Consider the following 15,855-nt stretch of genomic DNA (forward strand, 5'->3'; position numbering starts at 1 on the left):
TTGATCTATATATATATATATAAAATTTTGTGAAGGAGTTTTTTGTCTTTAAATACATAAACAAGTAATTGTTAACAACTCTTTGTTTTGTTGTATTGCTCGTCCATATCGCAAAAGGATACAACTACGCATGACTTTTGATTGCTAGACAAGAAGAGGAGCTCCATTTTCTCTGTTGATCAAAGAAAAGAAAACAACAAAACAAGGATTATCGTTGACACATGTTGGGTTATAAACATGGGGCATTAATATTTGAACTACATGCTTCATGGGTCGATCTAACAATCTTGACGACATCGCCATAGTTCTCATTCTTATCTTTTCACCAGTGTGTCGCGCAGTTGAAATAAAATGGGGTGGCAGTAGCGAGCTATCAAGAAACGTGGTAACGATCATATTTACTGCGATTAGAGATCTCATCCAGGCTACCACAAGAAGGCCTTGGATATCAACGGCCTTTAGCATTACACACAGCATTCCTATAGGAGGATACGTTGTCCGTATAAGAATTTGGATCACTGCCCCTATTCGCAATGGCCTCACAGCCTTCACTCCATTTTCTTCCCGAGAATCGGCCTTGGAAATTCGACGCCAATTCTATGATATTCTCTACCGCATTTGGGCACTTGTGGTCGCTGAAGGCGTGGAATACATGACTGCCGTGGAGGGAACCTATGGAATCGAGTACCACCGCAGAAATCCCCGCGACGAGCTGCTTAGTTTTAAGCCCGCAACTCTCTCCCAAAGCGTGGCTAGCAGTGGCAGCGAGAGCGTCTCTAAGGCCAACTTAGTGAGTAACACGCCGTTTAAGTACCTGCGCGATTCGCTAATCTCCACCAGCCTTCGCTATAAGCTGGAGATGCGAGGCGGCTGTTCCGTCGCGTTGTACGACAGAGATTTGAGCGACGATATTTGGGCCAGTGGCACGTACGGACTTGGCTATGGATGCTTCGTGGAGCTCGAGCCCAGCCCTAACCTGGCGATCTATGACGAAGGTGGGAAGCTTGTGACGTATCTCTACCAATCGGGCTGCGATAACTGCGATCAATCGTCAGCGCTTGTCGTCCAGGACGATGGGAATGTGGTGCTCTATCTGACCGACACTGGCGAGGCGATCTGGGCTACCGGGACGAATCGCTGAGCCAGGAAGTCGATTCTTTTGTGCCAAAATTCGAGAAATCAATGTCTCAATTAGGATTTAGGGTTTATGGTTTCTAGGGCAGAAGAAGAATGGCGCAATCTCTCCGCCTGATCGCGCGGCGCGGCGCACAATGCCGGGGCAGGACGAATGCGCTTGGCAGCGGCTGCACCGGATCCTTGCTCCGCCGGGATTTCCATGTAAGCGCCCCGAGCTCCAACAACTTCCTCCTCAACAGCCTCTTCCGCTTTGGCGGCCAGTCCTACCAGCAGCAGCAGCAGCAGCAGCAGCAGGCCGCCGCGGAGGCGCCGCCGCCCAAGGAGGAGCGGCGCGCGCGCAAGCCCCGGGAATACATGGAGCGATCGGCCGACACGCTCTCCTATGTCAAGGACCTCAACATCAAGCAGCGCCTCATGGTGAAGAAGTTCATGAACTCGTGCATGCGCCAGGGAAAGAAGACCAAGGCCCGGACGATGTGCTTCAAGGCGTTTGAGCGCCTGGCGAACCACGGCGACGTTCTCCACATCCTGGAGACCGCGGTAGAGAATGTGAAGCCGATCTGCGAGGTCCGGAGGGTGCGCGTCGCCGGGAGCACGCACAACGTCCCCGCGGCCATCCCGCTCCACCGGCAGCAGAGCCTGTCCATGCGCTGGATCGTCCAGGCGGCCAGGAACCGGTTCAAGGCCAAGAAGAAGATGGGCATGCCCAAGGCGCTGGCGGACGAGCTGCTGGATGCGTCCAAGAGAAGCGGCGCGGCGAGGAAGAAGCGGGATGATCTCCACCGGCTGGCCGAGGCGAACAGGACGCTGGCGCACTATCGGTGGTGGTGACGGTCAATCCAAAGCTTGACAATCCAAAAGCTGGTGGATTCATCCATCCAGAAGTTCTGGTTGACACAGCTCTCCTTTCTCCGAGATCACATTTTCACCGTTTTGGCGACAATTGGAAGAAAAACTTGTTTCGTTCTTGCTATATACCACAACACTTCGCCTCCATGACGTGCTGCGTGTGCTTCGTCTTCAAGAATCCTCCAACTTTTCTCACATCTATGTTTATAGGAACAATCCTGCCAAATAGCGGCCAACTCTTTGACATGCTACATCTCAACATAGCAAGTGTTTACATTTGCAACACAACCATGTCTCCTAAAATACAAATGCATGAGCAGCTCCTTAGCACTGCTCCTCCTGGCCCGGAAAGATTGATCATCCTGTCAATCGAAAGCTTGAAAATAAGAATCACATACTATTTGTGGTGTCAAACCGCCAGATATCCTGCCATGACTACCGCGTCTCTAGGAGGATCAAGCTCTTGTTTTTGAGCTCGTCAAGCTCGAGGTACTAGCGGCTATGGCGATGGTGCTGATAACTGGTTGTGCAGAGGGTGGAGTCTGCGGATTCAAAGTTTACGCCGCCGTGCAAAGCTTGCGAGCTCTAAACGCTTCAGCTGGACGTGACGAGCGACGAGTCCGTGCCATCCTCCGAGGACGTACGCCAGGCTCTGCCGCTAGCCGAGCTTTGCTTTCCAAGTAAACTTCTTGAGGATGTTCCAGGCAGTGGTTCCCAACATGGCGAAGCAAAGGCAGGGCCGGATCATCAACGTCGGCAGGATGTTCTTCGCTTGGAGCTGGCGCCACTGGGATCCAGATGGTGTGGATCATCCCCGGCTCCCAGCTTGGAGCTGTGGCCTAGTGGAAATGTATATTTTATTTTGTACTTTTAGATACTTAAAAATAATTGAAAAATAATATACTAGAACAATCTTTAATTTATGGCATGCAAATCCAAATAAACAAATGGGGCCCACCCTAAATAAAATGGTTGTGCATTCTACTTAATATATCTTTCTTGCAGCGCTTCCACTGGTTTGTCCGGCATGCATTTTGTGCAGGCCTCCTGTACCCTAAAACCTCCATGGCTAAGATCTCTCTGATTTGCATCTCAAACATAGCGGTATCCTTGTTAGCCAGCTTAGGAAAAAAGCAACAGCAGATGCCCCCACAGACTTTGCAAGCAGCACCTCACCATCTCTGATTAGGGAACCAAGAACCCTAAAGCATTTTATACTGTCCAGCGGCAAAGGGGCAACTGATCGGTACGAAATGTGAAATATGGAGCCGAAATCAATCAAGAGCGTCTCATGATGCCTTCTTTGTGGCAGCCAGAAGAAGCTTGGCAGCACACAAGAATACTTTTGAGCATGGCTGGCCACCTGTTCATGACACCAAAGTTCCTCGAGATACTCTGCCAATCGTTCAAACCTCCACACAAAAAATTTCCATGCATGTTTTTAGACATTCCCAAGATTCTGGGTTTCTAATTTCTGGTTCCGTGCTCCACAAACATTTGATGTTGCTCTTCACCTTTAATAGCTTACAACCTCGACATAGAAACCACAGACATCTTATTGTTCCGGGTAGCACCCATGACAGTTACCAAGATTTCGTTGAAGGGTTTAAGTTACAAGATTGGAGTTGCCATTCTTGATGATGGTATGGGTTTGTTTACATAAGTTTGCATGAATGAAATCTCCTATCTTTGTGTGATTGATCTTTCCATCAAGTGAGTAGTAAAATACATTAATGCCTTTGTGGAGTGGGAAAAGGAAAGTATGAGTCTGTGTGAGAGATTTTAGAGTTTTTTTTGTTCTTGGGGTAGTCACTCTTACAATTTATCCTTTAATATATGCAAAAAGGGTTTCTTAAATAACATGCCTAAACGCAATAAACCAAATCTATACATAATGTGAGAAATTGATAAAGTTAATATTTTACCATAAGAACAACATAATCCACTTGCTTATAAAAACTATTACACTCAATGCCCACTTTTGCACTTGCCTCCACACTCCAATCATTTGTAATTACCTTTTCACCAATTGATTGTTAACTAAATTAAGTGTGAGAAATGACACTTGTGGGAGCGATCGATGCACCATGCTTTACATTAATGTATTGCAATCAAAATATATTTCTAACCCACAAGAAATGAGGTAAAACTGCATGAAATGAAAAATAAATGTATTTGACATCATGTTGTTTGAGATCACATGGCATCAAGTCTTGAGTGAGTTTGATGTCTACATGGCATATCTCATGACAAAAATATTATATATACAATCACATTTTAATTGATTTTATAGCCAATTAAAAATTTATTTTATAAATTATTTTAAAAATCAATTAAAAGTGATTTGTGTGCATAATATTTTATATATATATATATATATATATATAACACTCCCAATGTGCAATCACATATTCATAGTTATACCATTTGCCTTTTTCCATTCTATTATCTACACAACCATCCTTATTTGCAGCAATTACCAAACTTTGTGTATTAGTAATTTTTTCCCCTCCAAATAAGTTCAACTATTCCATCTAACATTTGGAAAGGTACTTTATACCATACTCAAAGTACCCACTTGTATCAAAAGCATTTGTAGACACAATATCCCTTATATCTAAAGTCACAGATATTTTTATCTTTACAATGAAAATTATCTATAGTAATAGTTAAATTTGAAGAAATTGTTTTTTCCTCAAAACAAATGTTTGTGTAGCACCAACAAGGAATTTTATCTTTCCCTTGCAAAACTAAGTGATTATATGCTCCACAAGTCACTGTACCTTTCATTGTGATAAGAGATATGTTTCAAGTCACTGCAGCACCTGTTTAGGTATGGAACCATACACTCAATCCTAGCTGCAACTTCTTTATTCTCTTTCAAAACTTTCCTCATCTAGAACTGTAAAAGTCTTCTTCCCAAAACATCTTTGCATAGAAATGGTATCACCCATCAGCTCGTTTTCCACATGACATTTCCTTCACTGCCTACTAGTGATGTACACATCACATCTCCCCTCCAAGCATTCTTCACAATACGCTGATCGCATGCTTTAGACTTAACATCCATCAAGATCTGTGGGCCGTCGAAAGCTGTGCAAAAGCTGCTCCTGGTCCAGGAAAGATGCCACTGCGCAAGGACTGACTGTCACTCTTGATTCTATTGACAGGATGACCAAGTCCAGCCCAGTGGATGAAATTTTATATCAGCCAGAAGTTCTTAAACAACAAAACAAAGAAAAAGGTCATCATTGACTATTGGTGGGATCCAACGTTTTGTGTCAGCTTGGTGGTGGTGGATCCATTCATGATCATCCAAAAGCTCTTGATGGTGGATTCATTCATCAAAGTTACGGTTCCTAGATCACGACTCATGAGGGTTGAAAGTCTGAGGTTGAATCAAACTTCTCAACTGGATCTGCCTTCCCCCTTTTGTTAGATTTGATGGATGAAGATGGGCAGCTTTTCCAGCGATTTGGGATCCAGGCCGAAGTGTCTGTCTTCTTGCTTTCACCAGAAAAGAGAACCAAGACACTGGGACGATTGCAAGAAAAACTATTCTCGCTATATACTACAACGCAACACTATCAAACGCTCAAAGACAAGCCGGAGACACTGTTTACCAGGAAGCTCTCGGGTTTGCTGCTCCCAACAACGCGGAAAACTATCTCCAAATCCGGCCTCACTCTCGCCTCAAAGACTTGCTGGGCATGCTTCCTCTTCAAGAATCCTCCAGCTTCTCTCACATCTCTCGCCGTGCATAAGAGCTTCACTTCCATGTTCATCCCAAATAGAAATCCTGCCACAGTGAGATAAAACTGTTAGCTCTAGAAACTCGATCTACAAAGCCAAGAAAACTTGACGCTAGAAAATCTTCTAGAGAAATGGAAAGAGGTAAAAAACCAATCCAGAGCGTACCAATTGTGTTTCGCAGCCAACTCCTTACGTGCTGCATCTCAATATAGCAAGTGTTGGAACGCTTCACGTTTTGCAAGGCAAGCATGTCCTCGGGCCGGCCCCTGAAATACATGAAGTCTCCCACAGCAATCCCGCCTCCCTCGAGATACAATCTTGAAACAGGTAAAACTTTCGTGTTAGAAAAACCATATGAAAACAAGTAGAAGAAGGGAAATTATTTCTTACTTGTCCCAAGTTGGCGCGGTGCTGAGGATGTACTTGAGCTGCTCGTGTGTCGTGTCCTTGCCGTTCAAAGTCGTCAAGATACTCCTGAACCAGCTCTCCTGGCTCACCTCCTGGTCCAGGAAAGATTGCCACTGCTCCGAGGTGAGAACTTCTGGCTGATACAAAATTTCATCCACTGGGCTGGATTCGGCCCGTCAATCAAAAGCTAGGATCAAAGAGTGAAAGTACCTGCAGTCTGGATTGATCAAAAAGACTTTATAGTCGATAAAATCCGTGGGGAGTTTGACACCCCTTCTCGCAATGTATGCCTCGAGCAGTGATGCGCGGAACTTGGTGTCCTCAACCTACGCATAATAGAGTTTAGTGTAAGAAAACTTGTCCAAGTGAAAAAGAAAAACCAAAGAACTTACAACATCTGGCAGTGTATGCGTGGTGCCATTTCTCCTAATCTGACACCAGCTCCCATCGCGCTGGATTTTCACAGTCCCAGCCCAGTTTTTCACTTCAATCACATAAATCTTCCTGGAAAGAGATCAAGTCATCAAAGAAGCAACAAAGAAAAACTTTACTTTTTGGTGAGTATGACCAGATCAATCTCTCTCCGACCCTTGCGCTCGCTGTCAGGCACCCGCAGCGACTGGAAGACCAGCGCGCCAGACACGCCTTGGAATCTACATGCGCGCCGTGAAGAACGATCCACAACAAAAAAGAAAAAGAATCTCACTCACAGCAGCGCTACTTCGAGCTCGCCTAGCCGCCCCGCCCTGTCCGATTCGTTCTCGGATTCCCTCTGGGGCCGGGACACATCGCGAATCTGCCGGACCCCAGCCAGCAAATGGATCGCTGTGGCCGCCAAAGTGCGCAGAACTTCCATGAAAATATCTCCACATTGCAAGAACCCTAAAATCCAGGCGGGCTCGACGTTTGGAATTCGAGCCCGGGACCTCTAGAGCTCCAATCACTGTTGGGCACGTGTCGAAGCTACCAGCCCAATTGGCAGTACACGGTTAGCTCATTTTTGTGTAATCTGGACTCTTCCGCCACGTGGCAGAATCATCATTTGTCCCCGTTCACACGGCTATCTGGGCCCCGAAACTTATCATACTGGCGAGCGCTTAAGCGTAATATAATCGGATTTTCCGTTCTTCGTTCTCCCTTGTGGCGTCCTCCGGCTAGGGCGCTGTGGATTGCGAGGGCGCGCCCGTCGCGGCTAGTGCACAGGCCGGGCATAATGCGATCCAGAAGTGGCTAGGCGATCGCGCGAGTTTCTTGGTCGATCAATCCACAAGGTATTAGGGTTCTAGCGCAGATTGCTCTAGGCGGTGTTAATTGGAATTTTCTTAGCAGAAGCTATGGCGGATCATAGTCCGCCGCCTGTGGCGGGAGAGATCGACACAACTGCGCCGTTTGAATCTGTCAAGGCCGCCGTGAATCTCTTTGGGGAGATCGCCGATTCTAAAGCTTTGAAGTTTCCTAGTGCCGAGGTACTCGCTTAGATTTTTTTCTCTTTTTTCTTCGTGTGATCTGATAAATTCTCTGTTTTTCTTCTCAGAAGCGCGCATCGCTGGAGCTCCAGCAGCTTCGCGAGAATTTGGCGGCGACCAGACAGCAGCTCTCTCAAGCGCAAACGTCCAAAAACGCTCTTTTCCAGGAGCTGCTAGAGACCAAGCGCCTTGTCGAGTTTAAAACTTCTCAGCTCGCCAACGTTTTATCGTCCAAGCCGTCGAGTTCAGAGGTCGTCCGCCAGGCGGAAGAAACGTACACGCAGATCGATGCTGTGTCAAATGTTGTCCAGGAGAAATACGAGGAGGCAGTCGCGAATTTGGCCACCACGGAAATGGAGGTTGAAAGGCTAAATGCTGAGATAGAGAGCTCGGTGGCTGCGCTGGAGGAGCAGCAGCAAGGCCATCAAGGTGAAGAGAAAAACTCGTTTTTGGCAGAGAACGCAACAGAACCTCCACAAATCGTAGATAACACGGAGGGGCTTAAGAACGAGCTAGCTGCGACAAAAGAGTCCGAAGAGAAGCTGCTGGAGGAGATCGCCGGCTTGAGATCCAAACTCGACAAGGCGAAAGCCGAGGTAGAAGAAGCTCGGGTTTCAGAGACGAAGGCTACGAAAGCTGCAGGCGACGCGGCTCAGGAGCTCGCAAATTTGAGATCGAAACTAGACACTTTGGTGGAGGAGAAGAACACGCTCGCCGCTCTTTCCGAGTCGCTGCGAGACCAGCTCGTCAAGGCAAAGATGGAGCTGGAAGCTCTCAAAGACGCTGCCGAGTCCGAGGCCCTGCCTTCGTCAAGCGCCGCGGCGGAGCTGCAAAAGGTCCGAACCGAGCTCGCAGCACTGGTTGCGCTGGAGGCCAAGGCAAAAGACACAATCGCTGGAGTTTCACAGGCTTTACAAAAGGTGACGTTTGAAGCGGACGAGTCCCGGCTAGCCGCCGAGGCCGCTCTGGAGGAAGCCCACAAAGCAAAGCAGGAGCTCGAGGAGGCCAAAGCTGCGGCATTTACAGCCGAGAGCCGGCTCGAGGCAGCGACGAGGGAGGCTGCGGCTGCCAAGGCCGGCGAAAGCATGGCTCTCGCTGAACTAAAGATGCTCTACGAGAAGAAATCATCGGTGGAAGATATCAGCTCTCCCAGCGACAAGGAGGCGCTCGGCAAATCAAAGAAAGAGTGTGACAACCTCCGGAAAAGGCTCCAGGAGGCGGAGGAACTGGCGGAGATGAAAGTAGCGGCGGCGCTGGCCAAAGTTGACGCTGCAAAGGCGAGCGAGCGGGAGATCCGAGCGAAGCTGGAGGCCGTCCGGGGCGAAGTCGAGACGAACAGATCGATGGCGAAGCAGGCGCTCCACCGCGCCGAGACGGCCGAGGCAGCGAAGTCGGCGATAGAGAACGAACTGAGAAGAAGACGCAGGCCCGCGGACCACTCCACTGGAGTGGCTTCGTCGACGACGTACAGAGGAGGATCTCCCTTGCAAGCCGGAGCGACGGTGCAAACTCCGGACCGAAGGATGGAGCCGCTACACCATCACACGATGGCGAGGAGGAGCTTGGACTACACCGCGACCGATCACAGCTTCGTCTCGGCGGACGTCTCGGCCGAGTCCATCGCGCAGCTCCTCCAGCTCAAAGTTTCGCCGCTCAAGACGTCGCTGCCGATCGCGGAGAATCCCGAGAAGTCGGACAAGTCGGAGAAGAAGAAGAAGAGCAAGCCGTTTATGAAGCTGGGATCTTACTTGAGCAGGAGGAAGAGCTCAGTTGGATCCACTTCTCCCAGGATGTGAGCGAGCGAGCTCGCGAGATCGCGCGCATTGGGGTGGAGTGGAGAGATTTTGGTCGCGGCTTCCCACAAGTTTGGAAGAAAGACAAAGGAGCGCTTCCGAGAAGCTTGGAAGAACAAAGATTTGCCAAAAGCGCGAAGAAAAACTACACACACAAAGTTACAAACTAAGAAAATGTGGAGGTAATGTATTAAATTTTTTGGTGTTGTTGTATTGCTGTGAATAAATCTAAACCATGGAATAGATCGAGACACGTGGGTGGCCAGTATTATTTCGTGGCGGATGAGGAGGGAAAAACATATTTTAGGGCTCTTCCACTTCCAGCTCGTGATCTCGCGAGCAATGACGCTCATCAATCTCTTCAGGAGGTACGAGCGCTGGAATCCCGTGCATCCCACGTATGGCGCCTTCTGGGGGATTGGATTCGGGCTGGGCTGCGGCGTGGGATGGGGGCCGGGATTCGGCCCCGAGGTCATTGGCTATGTCGGCTCTGGATGCGGCGTGGGGATCAGCGTGGGAGTGACAATGGTGGGAGTTGGAGTTGGGCTTCCCGCTGGCGGCCTCGCTTGCGTCCCTTCCGACGGTATGTTCTTGGTTTTCAGCTCAATTTCTCGATCTAGTTTGCTAGAATTCCTGCATTTTCTGCCTAGCTCTATCCTTCCACAAGGAAAGTGCCTGTTTGAGCTCGATTTCTCTGCCTTGCTAGTAAGAATCTCCCACGAGAAAGAAAGGCCGGATCTCCAATCTCCGAGAAACTCGTGTTTCTCTCAGGAAAGATTGGAGCTGGAGCTTTGATACAATCCCTGCCTTACTTTTTTCTTTGGCTCTTGATTCTTTGCAGATGTCTCGTAGGAAAAGTCCTAGTTTTCATGACGATACTGCTCATCTAGGTGGATGCTTGTGTGTGAGTTACTCTTAAATTTCGGTGAAATCAGTGTTTCTTCCTTTTTGTGCTTCCATGTGTTTGATGATCGCTTGTACGCTAACGTTTACCAGTCATTTCCTGCTTTTGGGCTTCTAGAGTTCTCACTCATGCCTTTTCTTCTTTGCAGTGGTCTCATACGCGGGTCACGGGATCATGGATTTCACAAAGTCGACCGCAGCTCCAGCAGCATCGATCGCTGTAAAGCGGGGATGGAGTGCGTTGTGTCTGCACATAGGAACAGCTCTAGAGCGAGGTCGACTCGGGCATTCCAGTCGCAAGAGCTACAGTCTCGATGAGTTCCAAAGGCAATCACTGGTGGCCCTGAGGCAAGGCTGGGATTCATTCAGTGGCAAAGTCCGGAGTGCCGGATTGTCTCGCTTGCGGCCATGCAATGCCGGTCTCTTGCAGAGCGATTCTAATAGTAACCAGAGTGAGAGACCGCCTCCACCATCTTAGTGCTTCTTCTTGAGTTGATAGGATTGATTGCTAACTTCGGTTTTGTACGTAAGCTGTTCCATTTTCCTGTAAATAATAATATTAGAATTAGTGATTTTGTTTTTATTCGAAGAACTGACGTTATGGCGAATAATCAGCGAGGACGATCAAGACAAAGAAAGCAATTGATTGAGCAAAGCAGTGATTGGCTCTTGCTCGAGCTTCAAGTTCTCGTCGGTCGCGTAAACCACGCAAGCCTGAGCCTTGGAATGAAAAATTTGCGAAAGATTGTCAATGGTGTTTGGAAATAAGTAATTACAGTTTTATAACTTAAAAACTGACTCCCATGACAAGCCGAGGAGAAAGAAGACGAGGTGATTGCTTTTGTTCAGTTCCACTGCTTGAGAAGGCAAATCTTTGTCCTCCGTCGTGAAAATGCTGGATGGATTGGAAGAAGTTCCACTGTCGCCCAAGCTCTTCCACAATTCCGATGAAGATCACTCCTGGAGAAAAGGTTCTTTATGTACTCTCCAAACAGGCAAGATTTGTAGGCTGCTGGATGCTCCGAGTCTACAAACTTGTGAATCGGAGAGACTAGAATATTACGAGCTGGATTGCGTGGTGTGCCTCAAATCCAAACGTGGCACTGTTATCACTGGAGCTACCAAAGAAAGCCACATCAAAGCTTAGATCTTTCTTCTTTTTTTTTCCAGCTTGTCGAGAACGTGAAGGCGCTGGACGAGCTCTATTGGTGATAGAGGTCATGAAAATTCCTGGTAAATAAAAAACTAGAAGTCGTCGCCTGAGAGATTCGAACTCTCGCGGGGAAACCCCATGTACTTAGCAGGCACACGCCTTAACCACTCGGCCAAAGCGACACTTGATCAGAAAGTCCTTCCACTGTAAACAATCGTCTCGTCCTTTTTATCTTCAAATTCTCATGATCGGGTAGTTTTTCTGTGATATAGCCCCTATAATGTCCAGGTTCGTTTCCATTGCACAAGAAAAATCGATTAGCACTTTGAATCATCATATGACTTCAATCATGTTGGAACAAATGCTCTCAAAAAGCTGAATCTCACAGAAAAGAGAGTTTACCTTTGACTTGTGAGAAAGCCAGTGTGTCCATTGGTTTGTAAGGGTGTGCTCATGTTTGGAATGTCCCTATTTGGTCTTTGTTTCTCATACTAGTCCGAGAGCTTTCTCTCGGGTGGAGGCAGCAATCCATCTTCATCCTCTTGCCGTCCTTGGCGAGTGTTAGTGAAGAACTTCTTACGAACCTCACGTGGAATAGTTAATCTAGAAGCGTAAAAACTTTACCGTGTAACCTTAGCTGACTAGCTCTAGAAGACAGGGTTTGAGAAAAGCTTTTTATACACATTTTGTGTTTTTCCATTCAATTGCTGTAAGCGTAGGCTACTATGATCCCCACTGAGGTCATTTCCGTTTTGAGCATAAGCCGCGATCAGCGTTCCAGGCCACCAGGAGCTGGCTAGAAGACATAAAAGCAGCGTCAACCTGGTTGCGAGGTTAGCCCCAAGCATCGAGCAAGCAGCAAGAGCTCCAGCGCAAGTCCGGTTTGATCCCTGCGGAGCTCATCTCCCTGTATAGCCGAATCACTTCCGAGCTAGCTGGGCGTAAGCTGCCAGCATCGCGTTCCAGCAGTTTGCGCTGGGCTGACTTGCCTGAAAACTAGGCACGTGAGATCCAGCCTCCTGCACCTTGCGGACATGGAGACTAGCGCAGCCTCCATAGAGTATGACTATACCTGTCTCCCCTAGGTCTGGACTCCTTCCATGATCATCAGCCGGTAGAGCGTCACCACCTTGAAAGTACGCCTAGATCAAAATCCATCCTCCAAATCCCTGAGCTCCAAACAGGCACTTGACAAGTGTTCCACACCTTGACCACCTTTGCATCCTTGTAGAAAATCTCACTCGAGCCTGCCACACGTGTTGATGAGTGCCGCCACAGTGAAAGTCGTGTCGCTGGCTTTCAATCCGAAATCCTCGTAGAGATGTCGTTGGTCGAATCTGCCCGCCTTGGGCATATGCCGCGATCATCAAGTTCCCTCTATCCGATCGAGGCCTCTCGCAACCTCCCAGCGCGAATACATCTTCACGAACCCAACGTCCACAACTATCCCGGAACCCGGTACCATCAATTCACGAGTCTTTCACTCTATATATAAGCTATTTCTGACTGTGGTGCGTGATTCCTGGAAATCTGAGCAGATCAATAATTGCTACTTTCCACAGTCTGGGCCTGGATGAAAGCAAAAAAATCTCGTTCCCAAGAAAAGAGAAAGCAGCCCTTGCTCTTCTGTTCTGTCCCGGTCGCATTCTCCTTCCCAAAGGCGACAACCAGTTGGACTTTCGAAAACGGTGAGAATTTTTTCTGGCTAAGCTCGTTGTCGACAAAATTTTATATAATTTAACATGCACATTTCTTATCATCCAGCTTGACCTTTTTGGCCATCAAACTTTGCTCTGCTTCTTCCTGATCGCCTCGCCTTCGCTTCAAGCTCGGCTCCAAAACCATCTTCTTCGTCTCCAGATTAGGCTCGCCACCCCCCTCCACCAAATTAGACAATTTCTGTTGTCGTGCAGAATGCTTGACTACCCATGGATGCTTCTCAATTTCATGGATTGGCAGCCTCTTTCTCGGGTTCAAGTGGAGCAGCTGGAGAATGAGATCTTTGGCTTCCTCGGTCACATCCGTCCAGTCAAGAGAACTCAACGGCACATCCTCCCTCCCCATGCATAATGCAATCGTCCCAGACAATATCTCGTACAAGACAATGCCCATGCCCCACACATCTACCATCTCATCATACTCATCAGAATTCACCATCTCCGGGGCACTGTACATTTGCGTCCCAGCCAAGTTGCTCATTCTAAATTTTATGCCTGGCCCCTCGCTCAACCAACGCACTCCAAAGTCTGCCAATTTTACACTATCGAACTTCTCCTCAAACCCTGTTGTCAGTCTTGATGTCCCTGTGAGCCATGCCCATGTCATGCATTTTTCCCACAGTCCTAGCCACATTCTTGATCACCACTGCTGCCTCATGCTCGCTCAGTTTCTTCTTTTTCAACAACACCTCAGTCAACGAGCACTGGCATTGGTCCATGAGGAGGAAATAGTGATCTTCGTCCTTGAAAACATCCACTAGTTGAACCACGCCACTCCTCTCTTTACTCTTGGAGAGTTTTGTGAGTACTCTGATCTCCAATTCAGCTTGGTCTTCAAGAGTAGTCGACTTGCAAGCAAACAATCGACCATCACTCTTACGTTTCACTTTGTACACAATGCCCTCCCCGACCCAATTCCTTTTCCACCGAGAACAAGTCTCTTATGCTTGCCTGGTTAAACTCCATTGCCTCCATGGATCGCACGAGTGCCCTTTGCTCGTCCATCAATCTCTTTGATTCAGTGCTCTCCCGTTCCTGCTCTTGTGGGAGAGGCAGTTTAAGTAACTCATAGAGCTCCTCTTTCACCGAGTAACCCATCTAAGTCGATTCCTTGAAACTGAGCGTCAAGCGCCATCCCTTGAAAGTTTCTTTAGCCCTACTCTTGCTTTTTTATAAATTTTTAACTAACATTTTCTTTTATACAAAAAGGCTAGAACATGAATCTTCTCACTTTTCTGACCAAATGGTCAAATGCTTAATTTTAGAGCTCGAAGACAATTTTCCTTTAGGAACTTTTCTCCCTTGAATTCCCGTAGAACAGTGTCTGACTAAAAGACAGCTGCCAAGGAAATAACGGTGCCTGCGAGCCAAACAATCTCAGTGGCGTTCAAGGAACATGGACCTTTATACTGCAGTGCTTGCATCTGTTCCAAATCCGCGAGCGCTTCCACTTGAGCCTCCAAACTCCTGCCCTCCCAGAGGGGTTTCTGTGTCTAGGACTATAACAACGGACAAACATGAATGACAGTCCAATACCACACTAGCATGTCTTTTAAATCCGAGATGGGTTCAGACGAGAAAGTTCCGTCTCCTAGTCTGGTGTAATTAGATTCGTGCCTAATTCTGTTTGTTTCGTCAATGCTTGATCATGCTTGATCGATCTTGCTCGATATGGCGATGAGCGACTGCAATGTATTAGTTTTCTGCAACAGTGTATTGATTTAGCATGATGCAGAAATTAATATTCAAATGCCAAACACCTTTTCAATGTCGTGAATTAGAGAAGCCTCCAGCTTTTACAAATTAGAGATATCACTCTTAAGCTGCTTGGGCAACGATTTATGATGCGAGCGCGTTGCTGCCAGTTTCGGTAAACACTTGGTTGATCTTCTGATCTATATGCGTGCACCTGTTAAGAAAAAAAAAAACCAAGTTAAATGCGTAAAAATATTTTTTTAAAAACCATCTCCATTTTCACTATTGTCATGGACTTGAGCTTTAACCGTAGCATGAAACAAACAACAAGGTGCTAACCTTCTATAGTGCTGCAACGAATAAAAATTGTGGCGACGTGGGGGTCCAGCAAATTTTATATCCTTCCAATCGTCTATACTTGTCCAAATGCTTTGTGTCAAACCTCAACTTCTTGAGGAGAAGAACCACATCCGAATAAGATGCTCTGATTTCCACAGAGATATTGTCAGTATCAATTCCAAACTGCAAACAAACTTTAAGTTTCCAGAGAGATAGATAGACATTTTTACAGTCACCACAGCGCCCGGGACGCTACTACCTCTATGACTATTTCTTACTCTCCCTCTCCTCCATCCAAAACGTTGGACACAGTGATCAAGCAATGTATAGCAAGAAGAATCTCGGTGGTAACCAGTTCTCCAAGTTTTCGGGTCCTCAAGGTGTCCTTCTAAAGGTGTGCATTTTTTTAAAATGCCATCTTGTTGTCCGTATACATGCTCTCTCTCAGAGTTCGAGCCAGTGTTTATTTAGTCGTCTCTGCGGCTTGTTTCGTCTTGTCTCTCATCTACAAGATTCGTCTCAACACCACATCTTTGATTCCAGAGTTTTTATTTACCTGCTGGAGCATATTTCCTGAGCAGTGCCTTTCATATCCTGCACAGCGACAATCTCCGAATGAAACGAAGAAGGAGAATAAACAG

At 47.3% G+C, this 15,855-nt stretch overlaps 5 protein-coding genes and 1 non-coding gene across 6 annotated transcripts; 3 read left to right on the forward strand and 3 right to left on the reverse strand.

Moving 5' to 3' along the window:
* Positions 1–959: 959 nt before the first annotated feature.
* LOC9663220 (ribosomal protein S7, mitochondrial) lies at positions 960–2,316 on the forward strand. Its single transcript, XM_002961668.2, has 2 exons — positions 960–1,996; positions 2,027–2,316. The coding sequence occupies exon 1, from the start codon at positions 1,231–1,233 to the stop codon at positions 1,966–1,968; it is 738 nt and encodes a 245-aa protein (XP_002961714.2). The 5' UTR covers positions 960–1,230; the 3' UTR covers positions 1,969–1,996; positions 2,027–2,316.
* Positions 2,317–5,300: 2,984 nt separating this feature from the next.
* On the reverse strand, positions 5,301–7,032 carry LOC9663221. Its single transcript, XM_024686695.1, has 7 exons — positions 6,858–7,032; positions 6,699–6,800; positions 6,540–6,651; positions 6,358–6,473; positions 6,130–6,309; positions 5,905–6,056; positions 5,301–5,785 (listed from the first exon to the last, which is right to left on the reverse strand). Exons 1-7 carry the CDS (start codon positions 7,001–7,003, stop codon positions 5,574–5,576), a joined length of 1,020 nt encoding a protein of 339 aa, XP_024542463.1. The 5' UTR covers positions 7,004–7,032; the 3' UTR covers positions 5,301–5,573.
* A 268-nt stretch (positions 7,033–7,300) lies between these two features.
* LOC9662532 (protein WEAK CHLOROPLAST MOVEMENT UNDER BLUE LIGHT 1) lies at positions 7,301–9,655 on the forward strand. The gene is made up of 3 exons (XM_002961669.2): positions 7,301–7,418; positions 7,477–7,613; positions 7,682–9,655. The coding sequence occupies exons 2-3, from the start codon at positions 7,482–7,484 to the stop codon at positions 9,407–9,409; spliced, it is 1,860 nt and encodes a 619-aa protein (XP_002961715.1). The 5' UTR covers positions 7,301–7,418; positions 7,477–7,481; the 3' UTR covers positions 9,410–9,655.
* Positions 9,656–9,695: 40 nt separating this feature from the next.
* Positions 9,696–10,894, forward strand: LOC9663222. The gene is made up of 2 exons (XM_024685067.1): positions 9,696–9,989; positions 10,459–10,894. Exons 1-2 carry the CDS (start codon positions 9,749–9,751, stop codon positions 10,785–10,787), a joined length of 570 nt encoding a protein of 189 aa, XP_024540835.1. The 5' UTR covers positions 9,696–9,748; the 3' UTR covers positions 10,788–10,894.
* A 668-nt stretch (positions 10,895–11,562) lies between these two features.
* On the reverse strand, positions 11,563–11,644 carry TRNAS-GCU. Its single transcript has one exon. It is a non-coding gene; the product is annotated as a tRNA-Ser (tRNA).
* A 2,093-nt stretch (positions 11,645–13,737) lies between these two features.
* On the reverse strand, positions 13,738–14,278 carry LOC9663223 (calcium-dependent protein kinase 28). The gene is made up of 2 exons (XM_024681247.1): positions 14,132–14,278; positions 13,738–14,028 (listed from the first exon to the last, which is right to left on the reverse strand). Exons 1-2 carry the CDS (start codon positions 14,276–14,278, stop codon positions 13,738–13,740), a joined length of 438 nt encoding a protein of 145 aa, XP_024537015.1.
* Positions 14,279–15,855: the final 1,577 nt, after the last annotated feature.

The sequence above is a fragment of the Selaginella moellendorffii genome, unplaced genomic scaffold, assembly GCF_000143415.4.
Source record: "Selaginella moellendorffii unplaced genomic scaffold, v1.0 SELMOscaffold_1, whole genome shotgun sequence".
Taxonomy (NCBI): domain Eukaryota; kingdom Viridiplantae; phylum Streptophyta; class Lycopodiopsida; order Selaginellales; family Selaginellaceae; genus Selaginella; species Selaginella moellendorffii.

Coding starts and splice junctions, on each gene's coding strand:
- LOC9663220 (XM_002961668.2), top strand. CDS start 1,231: ATGGCGCAATCTCTCCGCCTGATCGCGCGGCGCGGCGCACAATGCCGG.
- LOC9663221 (XM_024686695.1), bottom strand. CDS start 7,003: ATGGAAGTTCTGCGCACTTTGGCGGCCACAGCGATCCATTTGCTGGCT. Junction 6,310..6,357: donor TTGATCAATCCAGACTGCAG/GTACTTTCACTC, acceptor GGCCGAATCCAG/CCCAGTGGATGAAATTTTGT. Junction 5,786..5,904: donor TTGGCTGCGAAACACAATTG/GTACGCTCTGGA, acceptor TCACTGTGGCAG/GATTTCTATTTGGGATGAAC.
- LOC9663223 (XM_024681247.1), bottom strand. CDS start 14,278: ATGGGTTACTCGGTGAAAGAGGAGCTCTATGAGTTACTTAAACTGCCT. Junction 14,029..14,131: donor AGGCAATGGAGTTTAACCAG/GCAAGCATAAGA, acceptor TTTGCTTGCAAG/TCGACTACTCTTGAAGACCA.
- LOC9663222 (XM_024685067.1), top strand. CDS start 9,749: ATGACGCTCATCAATCTCTTCAGGAGGTACGAGCGCTGGAATCCCGTG. Junction 9,990..10,458: donor CGCTTGCGTCCCTTCCGACG/GTATGTTCTTGG, acceptor TCTTCTTTGCAG/TGGTCTCATACGCGGGTCAC.
- LOC9662532 (XM_002961669.2), top strand. CDS start 7,482: ATGGCGGATCATAGTCCGCCGCCTGTGGCGGGAGAGATCGACACAACT. Junction 7,614..7,681: donor TGAAGTTTCCTAGTGCCGAG/GTACTCGCTTAG, acceptor TTTTCTTCTCAG/AAGCGCGCATCGCTGGAGCT.